Consider the following 13,617-nt stretch of genomic DNA (forward strand, 5'->3'; position numbering starts at 1 on the left):
TCAAATGCGGCTTTACCGAGTTCAATGGCTGTTGCCCAAGCAGATATAAACAAAATTCTATTGGCTATTAGTCAGTTCCCACTAAGGAAAATAACTATAATGATTAAGATGTTTGTCATCAAAAATGTGTTTTTGTAATTTAAGTCAGTGACAGATACAGTTTCCTCATTCATTTCTGTGGTATCAGCAAATGGCGACCTACTGTTGCTACTCTTTACAGAAATTCAGTGACATCAAGGCTGTAATATGACTGGTTATCAAGGCACATGTGATACATTTACATTTACATTTATTCATTTAGCTGACGCTTTTATCCAAAGCGACTTACAATTGCTATATATGTCAGAGGTCGCACGCCTCTGGAGCAACTAGGGGTTAAGTGTCTTGCTCAGGGACACATTGGTGTCTCACAGTGGATTCGAACCCGGGTCTCTCACACCAAAGGCATGTGTCTTATCCACTGCGCTATCACCGTGCGTGATCCTAGTTGACCATAACACTTTCTCCAACAATTCAACCGAGGACCCTCGTATCTCCCAATAACAAGACAATCTCTGATTTAGATATGCATGATGCACAGCTCATACAGATGTCACTTCCAAATCAAGCAGCTTTCTGTTCCACAGATTCGCAGAACTCTTTCGCCCTCACGTCAAATGCACGACCACCTATTGAAATGACTGAATTCGCCCGCGAAAATTTGCTGAATGCGACCACACCTTGGACCTTGAGGAAAATTCCTACCTTAGTTAGCAGCTCAATTAGTTACACATTGGTTCTTACTCTTACATTTTCTTCCTGTTCCATCTGTCCGTTAAAGGCTGACAGCATATGTGGCTAAAGTGATCGCGATGGCCAGTGATCTGATTGTCATAGAGAAGCACGTGATCTGCAGCAGCCTTCACTGGCTGGCCACAAACAAACAGCTGCCAGACGGCACGTTTAAAGAAGATGAACCTGTTATACATGAAGAGATGCTCGTAAGCCATTTTAGGATTTAGTGGACGGATTATTTTCATTGCATGGGATGATTTTCTGTTATTAGCACTGTCTTTATATGAGTCATTATATTGTCTACATACAACCCGATTTCCAGAAATGTTGGGACATTTTTTTTTATTTGAATAAAATGAAAACTAAAAGACTTTCAAATAACATGAACCAATATTTATTCACAATAGAAGATACAGAACATATCAAAAGTTTAAACTGAGAAATTTTACACTTTTATCCACTAAATCAGCTCATTTCAAATTTGATGCCTGCTACAGGTCACAAAAAAGTTGGCACGGGGGCAACAAAGGGCTGAAAAAGCAAGAATGTTTGAAAAGATTTAGCTGGGAGAACATCTTGCAGCTAATTAAGTTAATTGACATCAGGTCTGTAACATGATTAGCTATAAAAGGGATGTCTTAGGGAGGCAGAATCTCTCAGACGTAAAGATGGGCAGAGGCTCTCCAATCTGTGAAAGAGTGCATAAAAAGGTTTTGGAATACTTTATAAACAACGTTCCTCAACGTCAAATTGCAAAGGCTTTGCAAATCTCATCATCTACAGTGCATAATATCATCAAAAGATTCCAAGAAACTGCAGAAATCTCTGTGCATAAGGGACAAGGCCGAAGACCTTTGTTGGATACCCATGGTCTTCAGGCCCTCAGATGACACTGCATCACTCATCGGCACAATTCTGTCATTGATATTACTAAATGGGCCCAGGAATACTTCCAGAAACCACTGTCGGTAAAAACGATCTGCCGTGCCATCTGCAGATGCCAACTAAAGCTCTGTCATGCAAAAAGGAAGCCATATGTGAACATGGTCCAGAAGCGTCGTCGTGTCCTGTGGGCCTAGGCACATTTAAAATGGACCCTTTCAAAGTGGAAAAATGTTCTATGGTCAGACGAGCCCAAATTTGACATTCTTGTTGGAAATCACAGAAGCCGTGTCCTCCAGGCTAAAGAGGAGGGAGACCTTCCAGCATGTTATCAGTGTTTAGTTCAAAAGGCAGCATCTCTGATGGTATGGGGGTGCATAAGTGCATACGGTATGGGCAGCTTGCCTGTTTTGCAAGGCACTATGAATGCTGAAAGGTATATAAAGGTTATAGAGGAACATATGCTCCCCTCCGGACGACGTCTATTTCAGGGAAGGCCTTATGTATTTCAGCAGGACAATGCAAAACCACATACTGCAGCTATCACAACAGCATGGCTTCATAGTAGAAGAGTCCGGGTGCTGAATTGGCCTCCCTGCAGATCTTCACCTATAGAGAACATTTGGCGTGTCATTAAATTAAACATACGTCAAAGACGACCATGAGCTCTTCAGTAGCTGGAAACCTATATCAGACAAGAATGGGACCAAATTCCAACACCAAAACTCCAGAAACTCATAACCTCGATTGCCCACCATGGTAAACATGCCCCCATCCCGACTATTTTGAGACCTTTAGCAAGCATCAAATTTGAAAATTTTTGAATTTTGTGCATAACATTCAAAAATTTTCAGTTTAAACATTTGTTATGTTATCTATGTGCTATTATGAATATAATATTGGCTTGTGTGATTTGAAATTCTTTTAGTTTTAATTTTATTAAAAATTAAAAAACGTCCCAACATTTCACCATGCTGGTGGATGAGGAGATACCCCCCTGGCAATGTAGAACACTTTGAGTGCTTGTAAAAAGCAGAAAAAACTCTATATAAATGTAATGAATTATTATTATTAATAGTAGTAGTATTTCCGGAGTTCGCTTTGTATTTATTGTGAAATTATGTTATCTTGTATTATTTTTGGGGCTAAAATAATTCCCACCACAGAATGCTGAAAATACATTACTTAAAATTGTGATAATAATGTTAAATGAAAATTCTACTATGATTCTTGCATGTCCACTGCTGAGACTTATTAGTAAGGGCCAAACCTGACAGTAGTTGAAATAATCCTACAATAATTTATGATAATTTATTTAAATAGATAATAAATAGTTTTGAGAAACTGGGAGACATCAAAGTTGATATGCTGTTGAAGAAATCCTGCAGTAGAGTTTTACTAACAGTTGTTATTCAGTTGTTTGATGTCATTTATTTTCATATGTTTGTCTGATTTATATGTGAATTCCAGGGTAACGTACGCGGGAAAGATGATGATGCATCTCTGACTGCCTTCGTGCTGATTGCCATGCAGGAGGGAAGCAATATCTGTGCTGGGTCTGTAAGTGTGATTCCTGGAAACAGTGCAGTGATAGATACATCACCTTCATCTTGAGCACGTCTCATTCAGTCTCTCTCTCTCAATACTAGAATGTTCAGAACAGTATTAAAAGAGCCACTGACTACCTGCTGCTGAGAGTTCACAGTCTGACCAGCACTTACGCTGTTGCTATGACTTCTTATGCTTTGGCCCATGCTGGAAAACTCAATAAAGACATCTTGAAGAGTTATTCTACCCATAACGAAGGTCAGTTATGTTACAGTCAGCTCAACTACAGCAACATATGTAGTAAAAATATTGTAAAAAATGTAAAAAACAAACACAGTTCACTTCCTAACTCTGTCATTCGTGTTGTTATAATCAGGTGGAACAGTTTGTGTTTTAAGTTATAAGGGAAGAAACCTGAAACTAATACTATAATTCAAAAACATTATGAAAAATATTCTGCAATAATGTGTAATGTATCACACTGTAGATCCTGTAAAAGTGATCTTCTTAATATTCAATATTTATAACTGTACTTAAACTGTTAATTGAAATGAAGCTGAAATAAAATAAAATAAAAATAGTAGACGAAAAATGTAAACTTAGTTCAGATAGTTGGCAAGGCAGTTTTTTTCCTCTTTTTTTCATTTCTGTGTAGTTTAACAACACAATGCAAATGAACTGAATAAAATGTAGTGAAAATAAAATAAATGAAAACTAAATCTGAAATTAAAATAAAATGAGCATAAATAGTAATATTAATCAAAAACTAATAAAATAGCAAATGCACAATTTGTTTTAAGAAAACTGAAAGTATAAAAATACAAGTTAATTCAAAATATTTGTAAAACAATTTAATAATATGAAAAAATAATACAAAAATAGCAAAACAAAATAGTTTGTTTTGTTTATTTATACTAAGTTTGTAATAAGTGCTTTGAACAACTTTGTAGTTTATTTATTTGTTTATTTTTATCTTTGCGTATTATATATAGGATGTTGTGTTTTCTCCTGCCACGTTGCCATTATTAACAAGAAAAGTATTCTTTATTGATTTGCCTGGATAGATAAAGTTGACCACACAAAATAAAATAAAAAAAACAATAAATTTCCCCCAAACACACACACAAAAAAAAAAAAAAAAAAAAAATATATATATATATATATATATATATATATATATATATATATATATATATACACACATTTATTTATATATTTATTTTCAAGTAAAACTAGTTAAACATAACTAAATAAATGTAAAAAGTGCAGAACTGGCATGAAAACAATGATAGCCCTGTACCCATGTCATCTTTTTCCATAAACAGCGGGTACGTTCTGGAGGGTTCCTGGGTCACATCAGCACTCTCTAGAGGCCACAGGTTATGCACTTCTTGCTCTGATTAAAGCAAAGGATTTCCAGAGCGCCGGAGCAGCAGTGCGCTGGCTGAGAGCACAGAGAGCATCATACGGAGGCCATGGAAGCACACAGGTGAAGATCACTAGCACTTCAATAGCTTTGGAAATGAATCCTCCTGACTGCTATAGTTTGGTGGAGATGGTCCAACACACTGGTGCATTCGCTTAATCAAAAACAAATCAATATTGTCTGCTCTTCCTAGGCGAGCATCATCGTTTTCCAGGCCATAGCTGAATATCGCATGGAAGCGAAGAAGCAGGACGTGAATCTGAACGTTGAACTCTCTGTGGAAGGAAGAAAATCTCACAACAAATGGACTTTCATTAGTTCCAACAGCCATGTGACGCGCTCAGACAAGGTGAAAGAGCAAATGATCACACGTGCTATTTATTATGCATTTCACATTATGTGAAATATAATTAAACTAAGTCAAATGTTTCCCATCAGGTCAAACTGACACAGAAATTCAATGTCACTGCTCATGGGAACGGACTGGCCACTCTCTCGGTGAACACTCACCACTTCAGTGGATTTAACAAATATGATTTAAAATGCATTTTACAACAAAATGAATACATGTAAATTAATTTAATATTTTTTGTATCTATCCTCTCAGGTGTTTTCTCTGTATTATGCTCTGCCTGAAGAGAGAGAGAATGACTGTAATGCATTTGATCTCAGTGTACGGATGAAGAAAGAGCATGATGGTAGGAGTTATCATGATTCATCATCTGTACATACAGTACAATAGCTCTCACAAGTTTGGGGCCAGTGAGATTTTTTAAATCGTATTCATCAAGGATGCATTAAATTGATCAAAAGTGACTGTATAATGTGCAACAATGCTGTTCTTTTGAACATTCCATTCATCAAAGAATCCTGAAAAGCAAAATGTGAGCAAATCAGCGTATTAGAATGATTTCTGAACGATCGTGTGACACTGAAGACTGGAGTAATGATGCTGAAAATTCAGCTTTGATCACAGCATCATTTGACAAAATTTCAAACTGTAAATATAGCTGCGAGCAGCGATGACGGGCCCAAGCCGTCAGCATACGCCATCCCGGTGGCATCGATAAAACGGTGCCCAGCGAGCACACACATTACAGTAACCCTCTGGCAGTTTGGTTTTAAGGGATACGGCAATTAAAGGGTTATTCCAAACCATCAACTCTGTGAAACACACACACACAGAACAACATATAAAACTTTAAATTCTGTGAAAATATATTTTTCATTGGTAGTTGATGTTAGTTAATGCATTTACTAATGCTAACAAATGAGAAATTATTATAGTTACCAAAGGTTTTAATGATTTATAAGCATTTTTTAATGATTTATTTTTCCATTAACTAACATGAATAATTTATTCTAACACAAATGAATAAAGTAAAACATATATTGTTAATATTTAATGTTATTTGTGAATTAACCAATGTTAAAAACAACATTATTTAACTGTTGTTAATTTACATCATTAATAAATATATACCATTTAATGTTTATCAAAATCAATTCCAAAATGTGTTAATATATTATTACATTTTAAAGTTTTATCTTTTGAACATGACTATTTTTCTAATATTAAAAATATTTTGTTCATTGTAAGTTCATACTATCAATGAAGAATTAACATGCTGTAAAAAATATATTTTTCATTGTTAGTTCATGTTAATTAATGCATTCCCTACTGTTAACAAAAGAGACTTAATTATAAAGTGTTATCAAAACCTTTAATGCTTTATAAGCATTTTTTAAGGATTTTATTGAGAAGTTTAAACAGACCCTCTCTCTCTCTCTCTCTCTCTCTCCCCCTCCACACTCACTGAACTCACACAGTCAGTCACCCACCCAGTCACCCACCGCACACATTAGAAGCACAGAGACAGGAGAACTCTGATAGTTTTAATTTTCTGCTCTCCATAGTGTATTGTAAATTCATGAAATTAATCACATATCTCAGACTGTCTTGTTCTGTGTATGTAATTTTTTATGAAGTGTTTGGAAGCTGCTCTTTAAAGATAAAAAAAAAAAGTGTTCTTTTTTACTGTAACTTTAATAAATTGCCATTAAATCACCGTTCAAGATATCCTAAATCAGTCCGCAATGTAGCATCTTCAGTATCTTGGAAGCATGTGAAAAAATGTTTGGTGTGAATTTTTGGTTTCTGCTTGAAGGAGTATGAATTTGTTTACAGCCCGTTTAAAAAAAAAAAAAACACATAAAAAAAAAAATAGCCGATTTCCTGTTGGTCGTAGCTAATGACTGTAAATTAGAAAGTTGTCCGGATTAATAAGAACAATTTATGTACCGAGTTTGGTGTCTGTAGCTATCATTATATATATATATATATATATATATATATATATATATATATAATCATTAATAATTATATACCATTTAATGTTGATCAATATTAATTCCAAAATGTGTTTATATATTATTACATTTTAAAGTTTATCTTTTGAACATGACTAATTTTCTAACATTAAAAAGATTAATAAATGCTTTAAAAAAATTGTTCTTTGTTAGTTCATACTATCATGGAAGAATTAACATGCTGTAAAAATATATTTTTCATTGTTAGTTCACGTTAATTAATGCATTTCCTAATGTTAAGAATTGAGACCTTATTATAAAGTGTTATCAAAATCTTTAATGATTTATAAGCATTTTTTAAAGATTTAAAAAAACAGACCCTCTCTCTCTCTTTCTCTCTCTCACCCACTGGCTCAATCCACACAGTCACTCACACAGTCACTCACACCCCACCCCACCCCCACCCCTCACTCAGCTGCAGGCTGACAGGGATCTCTCACTCAGAAGCAGTCTAAGTCTAACTCTCTGATAGTTTTCAAATTTTCTCCTCTGCATAGTGTATTGTAAATTCATAAAATTAATCACATATCCTCAGACTGTATTGTTCTGTGTATGTAATTTTTTATGAAGTGTTTGGAAGCTGCTCTTAAAAGATAAAAAAAAAAAGAAATGATCTTTTTTACTGTAACTTTAATAAATTGCCATTAAATCATCGTTCAAGATATCCTAAATCCGTCCGCAATTTAGCATCTTCAGTATTTTGGCATCATGATAAAAAATGTTTGGTGTGATTTCCGTGTTTCTGCTTGGAGGAGTATTAATTTGTTTACAGCCCGTTTTTAAAAAAAACCCACATTAAAATAAATATAGCCGACTTCCTGTTGGTCGTAGCTAATGACTGTAAATTAGAAAGTTGTCCGGATTAATTAGAACAATTTATGTACCGAGTTTGGGGTCTGTAGCTAAAACTAACCCCCTCATTTTTGACAAAAGGTGGCGCTATAGAGTGCCTCTTCCACGCCCGTATATGAGCTTTTTCCAGTGTCTAACTATCATTAATACTCATATGTGTGTTGAGTTTCATGACATTCTAAACATGTTATCTGCCTCAAAATCACCAGAAACGAATTTTCAACTTTGACACGTTGCCATGGCAACATAATTTTAGATATCAATATTCCCTTCACAGTTTTACATCGGCCGTGTTTTGACATTATTCTGGTGAAGTTTGAAGCAAATCGAGTAAAAATAAGATGCTGAATTCAAAGCATTTTGAAAACGACACACTTCCTGCAGCCAGTTGGTGGCGCTATAACTTTCAGTCATAATAGTCACATCTATCCGATCGGCATCATACAAAGAACAAATCACTGAAGTTTGATCTACATCATACAATGTATGTGGACGTTATTAGGCATTTCCTGGGTCTCATTTTTCGCCATAACTTCATCGCCTCGCCACGGGCAAACCGTTCGACATATCAAAAATATCTTCGCAATTTAGCGTCCCCAATGTCTTGAGATCATGTTCACCGAGTTTGGTGGCAATCGTATGGAAATCCTCAGAGGAGTATATCAAATTCCAGAGCATGCGCTTTTTAAACAGCCCTGAATAGCCGACTTCCTGTTGGGCGGAGCCTATGACATGCTGCGCGGAAGTTGTTCGGCTCAATGAGTTCTATATGTGTACCGAGTTTCATATGAATACGTGCAAGTATGTGTGAGCTATACATCAAGTTTTCTGACAATTTTCCAGGGGGCGCCGTAGAGCCCCTGTGCCACGCCCGGGTCCCAGCCTCAGCGGCGTCCTAATGGCCGCAGGTTCCAATGTGCGTGCCAATTTTCGAGAGTTTTCGGGCACGTTAAGGCCCCCAAAAGTGCCCGGATGATTGAAATAAAAAAAAAAAAAAAATAAAAAAAAAAAAAAAATAATAATAATCCTTAGAAGAACAATAGGGCCCTGCGCCTTACTGGCTTGGGCCCTAATAATATTACACATTATTACAGTATATTTGATCAAATAAATGCAGCCTTTGTGAAACATGAAAACATTTTAGCCACCCCAAACTTTTTCTTCAGCCTATATATTTGTCCATAAGAACCTCTATTTACCTCTAATTAACATTGTTATATCTTTCTGCACGCAGTGTCACATCCAGGCGCCATCGAAAGTTACCTGTTCTCGATTGAAACCTAGTGAGTATAAAACAAATTTCAGTTTCGTTCATCCAAATGTCAGCTATTCACATCTTCAGCATAATGTGAGAATGTATTGATGATATATTAGATCGTGTTTTATATTTGTGCAGTTTCAAGAGCTCAGAGAGAGACGCTGCCATGACTGTTGTGGATGTTGGGCTGCTGACAGGGTTTAAGGTGGATGAAAATGATCTTTCAAAGGTAAAAATGCTCAGTGATTGTAAAAAAGTTGACAAACTCTGCCTGTGATGCTAAAATACAAATGTCATTCGACTGCACTGTTTTATATTGTGTACAATTCTCAATTTTGACTGATATTTTCATTGTCTAATCGATTTCCATCAGTTATCTAAAGGGAAAGAAAAGTACATTGAGAGATTTGAGATGAACATGGAGCTTTCTGAGCGCGGATCGCTGATCATCTTCTTAAATAAGGTAAACTGGCTCACTATTTAGTGCACCATTTATGTAGCTGCCAATTTGATCAGCAAACCTTTAAGAAACTCATAAAACCAGACAAACAAACAATATTTGAAATTGCTATCTAAATAAACACATAGCCAGGATTTAATGTGCATGTACTGTACATGTATTATATATTAACAACATAACAATGAGTGCTTAGAGGTAAAAAATTTAAATAAAATAAAAACACTTAACTTTCAATGAACTTCCAATGTTTCATGTAAATTCATATTAACTGTGCATGTGTCTCATTAGGTTTCTCATAAAGAGAGGGACAGGATTGCCTTCAGAATGCACAAGATGAATGAAGTGGGAATGCTGCAGCCCGCCGGAGTCACTGTGTACGAGTACAATGCTCCAGGTGTGCGATGGACAAGAAAACAGGGTGTTTTTAACAGCATGCAATGAAAACCTTGTGCTTAATCTAACATGCATATTTCCACAGACGACCGCTGCGTGAAGTTTTACCATCCTCATAAGAAAGACGGAGCACTGAACAGACTCTGCCATGAGGACCTGTGTCAGTGTGCTGAAGGTACACACACCTATAAACTGAATGCAAACTGCTGAAGTTTTTAAAGAAATTAATACTTTTATTTAGCAAGGATGCAACTGATCAAAAGTGACAGTGAAGCCGTTTATAATGTTGCATTTCAAATAAACGCTGTTCTTTTGAGTTTTCTATTGATTCAAGAATCCTGAAAATGTCCACAGAAATTTTCAGCATTGATAATAATCAGAAATGTTTCTTGAGCAGCAGATCAGCATATTAGAGTGATTTCTGAAGGATCATGTGACTGAAGACTAGAGCCATGATGCTGAGAATTGAGCTTAAATTGCATTCTAAAATATATTCATACAGAAAACAGTCATTGTAATGATATTTCACAATATTACGCCAGGCTTCATACTGTTCAAGGTATCTTTGTGTGACTTGTGTCTGTATTTGCAGAGAACTGCAGTCTCCAAAAGAAGCATCACATTACGGAGTCTCAGCGTGCATATAAGGCCTGCGTGCCTGGAGTTGAGTACGGTAAACACACCGCTGTCTGCTTGTGTAAATGTGTGTGTCTATGTGAATTCTTAGAGCTGTGATTTATATGCTGTGACTCGCTTCTTTGTAGTTTATAAGACCAGAGTGGTGGGAATGGAGCTTTCACTGCAAGCAGACATCTACAACATGACCGTTGAGCAAGTGCTGAAAGAAGGTAAGAGCACATCCTAAGCAAAAGCAAAAAGTGCTTTGTAATCTCAACCTTGACCTTTGTGGTGGGTTGTAAATACTCAGTAATCATGAATTTGCAAAAGTTCAAAAGTTGGGCTCGGTAAGGTTTTTGAAAATAAATCTCTTCTACTCACGTCTACTCACTCAAGGCGACGTTGATCAAAAAATCAGTAAAAAGAGCAATAATGTGTTTTCTATGTGAATTATACATTGTAGAATGTAATTTATTCCTGTGATCAAACCGAATTTTCAGCATCATTACTCAGATCCCTCAGAAATCATTCCAGAATGCTAATTGGCTGCTCAAGAAATTTTTATGATAATTATCTATATTGATATATATTTTTATCAATTTAATGTGTCCATGATGAATAAAAGTTCACCAATTTATAAAAAAAAAAAAAAAAAAAAATCTTTCTGAACCTGACCCTGAACTTTTGAATGGTAGTGTATGCAGTTCTGAAAATATGAATTTGTCATTTTGAGGAATTAATAAATATGAATTTGAAGTTTTAAAGTATCATTCCTCTCTACAGACAAAAATATTTGATCTGTTTTGTTGGTACTTGTTAAAATTAGCATCTCTAATTTTAGATTTATAGAATGGAATGCAAAATTGGTTGGGAAGTACAGCTTTTTGTTTAAGTACAATATTACTGCAAAGTAAAAAAAAAAGAATAAATAAATAAAAAAAACTTTTAAACCATATATTTTAATTAGTGCTGTCAAACGATTCATCACGATTATATATATATATAAATACAAACACATGCATGTATATATTTATGAAAAATATGTTATGTTTATGTTAAATATATTTATATATAATACAAAATATAAGAATATAAATATATACATGTAAATATTTTCAAAATATTTACTGTATGTGTGTGTGTTTATATATACATAATAAATATACACAGTACACATACATATATTATGTAAACAAAAACTTTTATTTTGGATGCGATTAATCACTTGAAAGCACTGATTTTAATACATCTTAAGTAAATATTGCAATGAAATGCAATGGCAAAATCACAGTCTAATTCCCAGTCAATTTGCTATCCATATTTGAACTCTATATGGCTCTATATAAGGCTTGTGTTTGACTGTCAAATACAGGCATCTGATTAAAAACTATGTTTTCTAGGCACTGAAGCAGATGTGCAAGGGAAGGTCAGGTCTTTCTTGGCTCATCCTTATTGTAGAGAGTTTCTGAACTTCCAAGAAGGCAAAACCTACCTGATCATGGGCCAAACCACAACACTTCCAAGGATTGGTGGAAGGTAGGAACTTTATGAACATTATGAGGCCAGTTTACCACGTATATACAAGTTTAGTTCCAGTCCACTCCAAACCACAGTAGGTTTATGTGATCTCTGAGCTTTCACATCAGCTCTTGAGCGTTGAACAAAGGATCTTCGTGTGTTTATTTATTTTATTTTTTTAGACTGAGGTACAACCTGGGTGAGGAGACCTGGATTGAATACTGGCCGACACAAGAGGAGGCCCAAACTCAAAAATACAAAGACACGTACATCGGCATCACTGCACTCGCTGACGAGCTCTTCAACTTTGGATGCGCAACTTAATGATCCTGCTGTGATGAAATCTGTAATTCAGTCCCAAAACTCTGCTTGATTTGTATTTCCTTCTCTGGTAACGCTTGTGTTAAACCTAAAGGCCTGTTCATACCAGGGATCATTCTAATGGCATTGATAAAAGATTTATTTTTCTTCTTTTTCCAGAATCACTGCAAGAAATTATCAATGTTCATTAGCCTAAGCTTTATGTAGTAGGTAGACCAGGGTTAGTTGTCACAGTTACTACTCCAGTGAATGTTTTTCAAAGTGGGTTTATTATTTAGTGAAGTCTTGGCTACAAAATTCTCAGATTTGGGTAGATACTTAAAAATTGTTGTGTGTTACTGATTACAAATGACAAAATTACCAAAATTGTAGTTAGTAGCATAATCTGGATTACACATTTTAGGCAATGTAGTCTGGCTACTTTTGGATTACTTTCAGATTACTTTTGACCTAAAATTGAATGGGATTATTGTGCAACAAATTCTTAAGCGAGAGAAAGAGGAAATGTATTCATTTCATGAAACGCATTAAATATTTCATGTGTGGATTAAATAACATGAATTTGTGCAGTTTGATGTGTTTTGAAGACCTTCCAAAGACATAGTGTCCTAGTGGATGTGTGTGCAATCACACAAAAAATGTGTCCAAATGTGTGTATGTGGGTTTATTTAGAAAGGAAAGTTTAAAAGAAGAAGAAAATAATTGGCCTGAATCAATAAAATAAACAATAAATAATTTAGTGCCTTTGTGTGAATAATATATGATAAAAACTAACTGTAATCTGAATATGAGCATTTCAAAACATAATACAGTCTAATTACAAGTAGTATTTTTTTTAGGAATCTGATTACATAATCTAGATGACATGTAATCAGTTGCTACAGCGTACTGAAAATGCTACTCAATATTTATCGCTCAGCAAATAAAACATTTAATTTATAGAAGAGTACTGTATGTGCACAGAATTTGCAAAAAAAAAAAAAAAAAGGCTTTGTGCTGTAATCTGACATACAAAACACTTTAACGTGACTCCATCTATTTACACTTTTCATTATTTTAAAGTTAATTCAGCTGAACTTTGAATGTGTTAAGATGATTTGTTTTCAATTTTCACATAATTGCAAAACACCAGCTCAGTGGATGATTGTGAAAGACAGAATGACTGCGTCAACTTTCAGAGGGAAATGTCTGTAGATC

At 35.0% G+C, this 13,617-nt stretch overlaps 1 protein-coding gene across 2 annotated transcripts in view; it reads left to right on the forward strand.

Moving 5' to 3' along the window:
* The window catches only part of LOC306872966 (complement C3-like), a 30,757-nt gene extending 17,780 nt beyond the window's left edge, over positions 1-12,977 (forward strand). The window contains exons 26-41 of one of the 2 annotated variants that reach the window (XM_079421938.1): positions 821-980; positions 3,127-3,216; positions 3,306-3,462; positions 4,530-4,693; positions 4,824-4,979; positions 5,069-5,128; positions 5,238-5,328; positions 9,087-9,135; positions 9,249-9,339; positions 9,484-9,573; positions 9,859-9,964; positions 10,049-10,138; positions 10,556-10,636; positions 10,728-10,811; positions 11,982-12,117; positions 12,282-12,977. In XM_079421938.1, coding sequence (XP_079278064.1) covers positions 821-980; positions 3,127-3,216; positions 3,306-3,462; positions 4,530-4,693; positions 4,824-4,979; positions 5,069-5,128; positions 5,238-5,328; positions 9,087-9,135; positions 9,249-9,339; positions 9,484-9,573; positions 9,859-9,964; positions 10,049-10,138; positions 10,556-10,636; positions 10,728-10,811; positions 11,982-12,117; positions 12,282-12,423 — 1,747 coding nt within the window. In that variant the 3' untranslated portion in view covers positions 12,424-12,977. Of the gene's footprint in view, positions 1-820; positions 981-3,126; positions 3,217-3,305; positions 3,463-4,529; positions 4,694-4,823; positions 4,980-5,068; positions 5,129-5,237; positions 5,329-9,086; positions 9,136-9,226; positions 9,343-9,483; positions 9,574-9,858; positions 9,965-10,048; positions 10,139-10,555; positions 10,637-10,727; positions 10,812-11,981; positions 12,118-12,281 lie in introns of those variants that run through there. The other variant, XM_079421939.1, reaches the window with a different exon arrangement.
* The last annotated feature ends 640 nt before the right edge of the window (positions 12,978-13,617 follow it).

This window comes from Barbus barbus, assembly GCF_936440315.1.
Source record: "Barbus barbus genome assembly, chromosome: 7".
In the NCBI taxonomy this organism is placed as follows: Eukaryota; Metazoa; Chordata; class Actinopteri; order Cypriniformes; family Cyprinidae; genus Barbus; species Barbus barbus.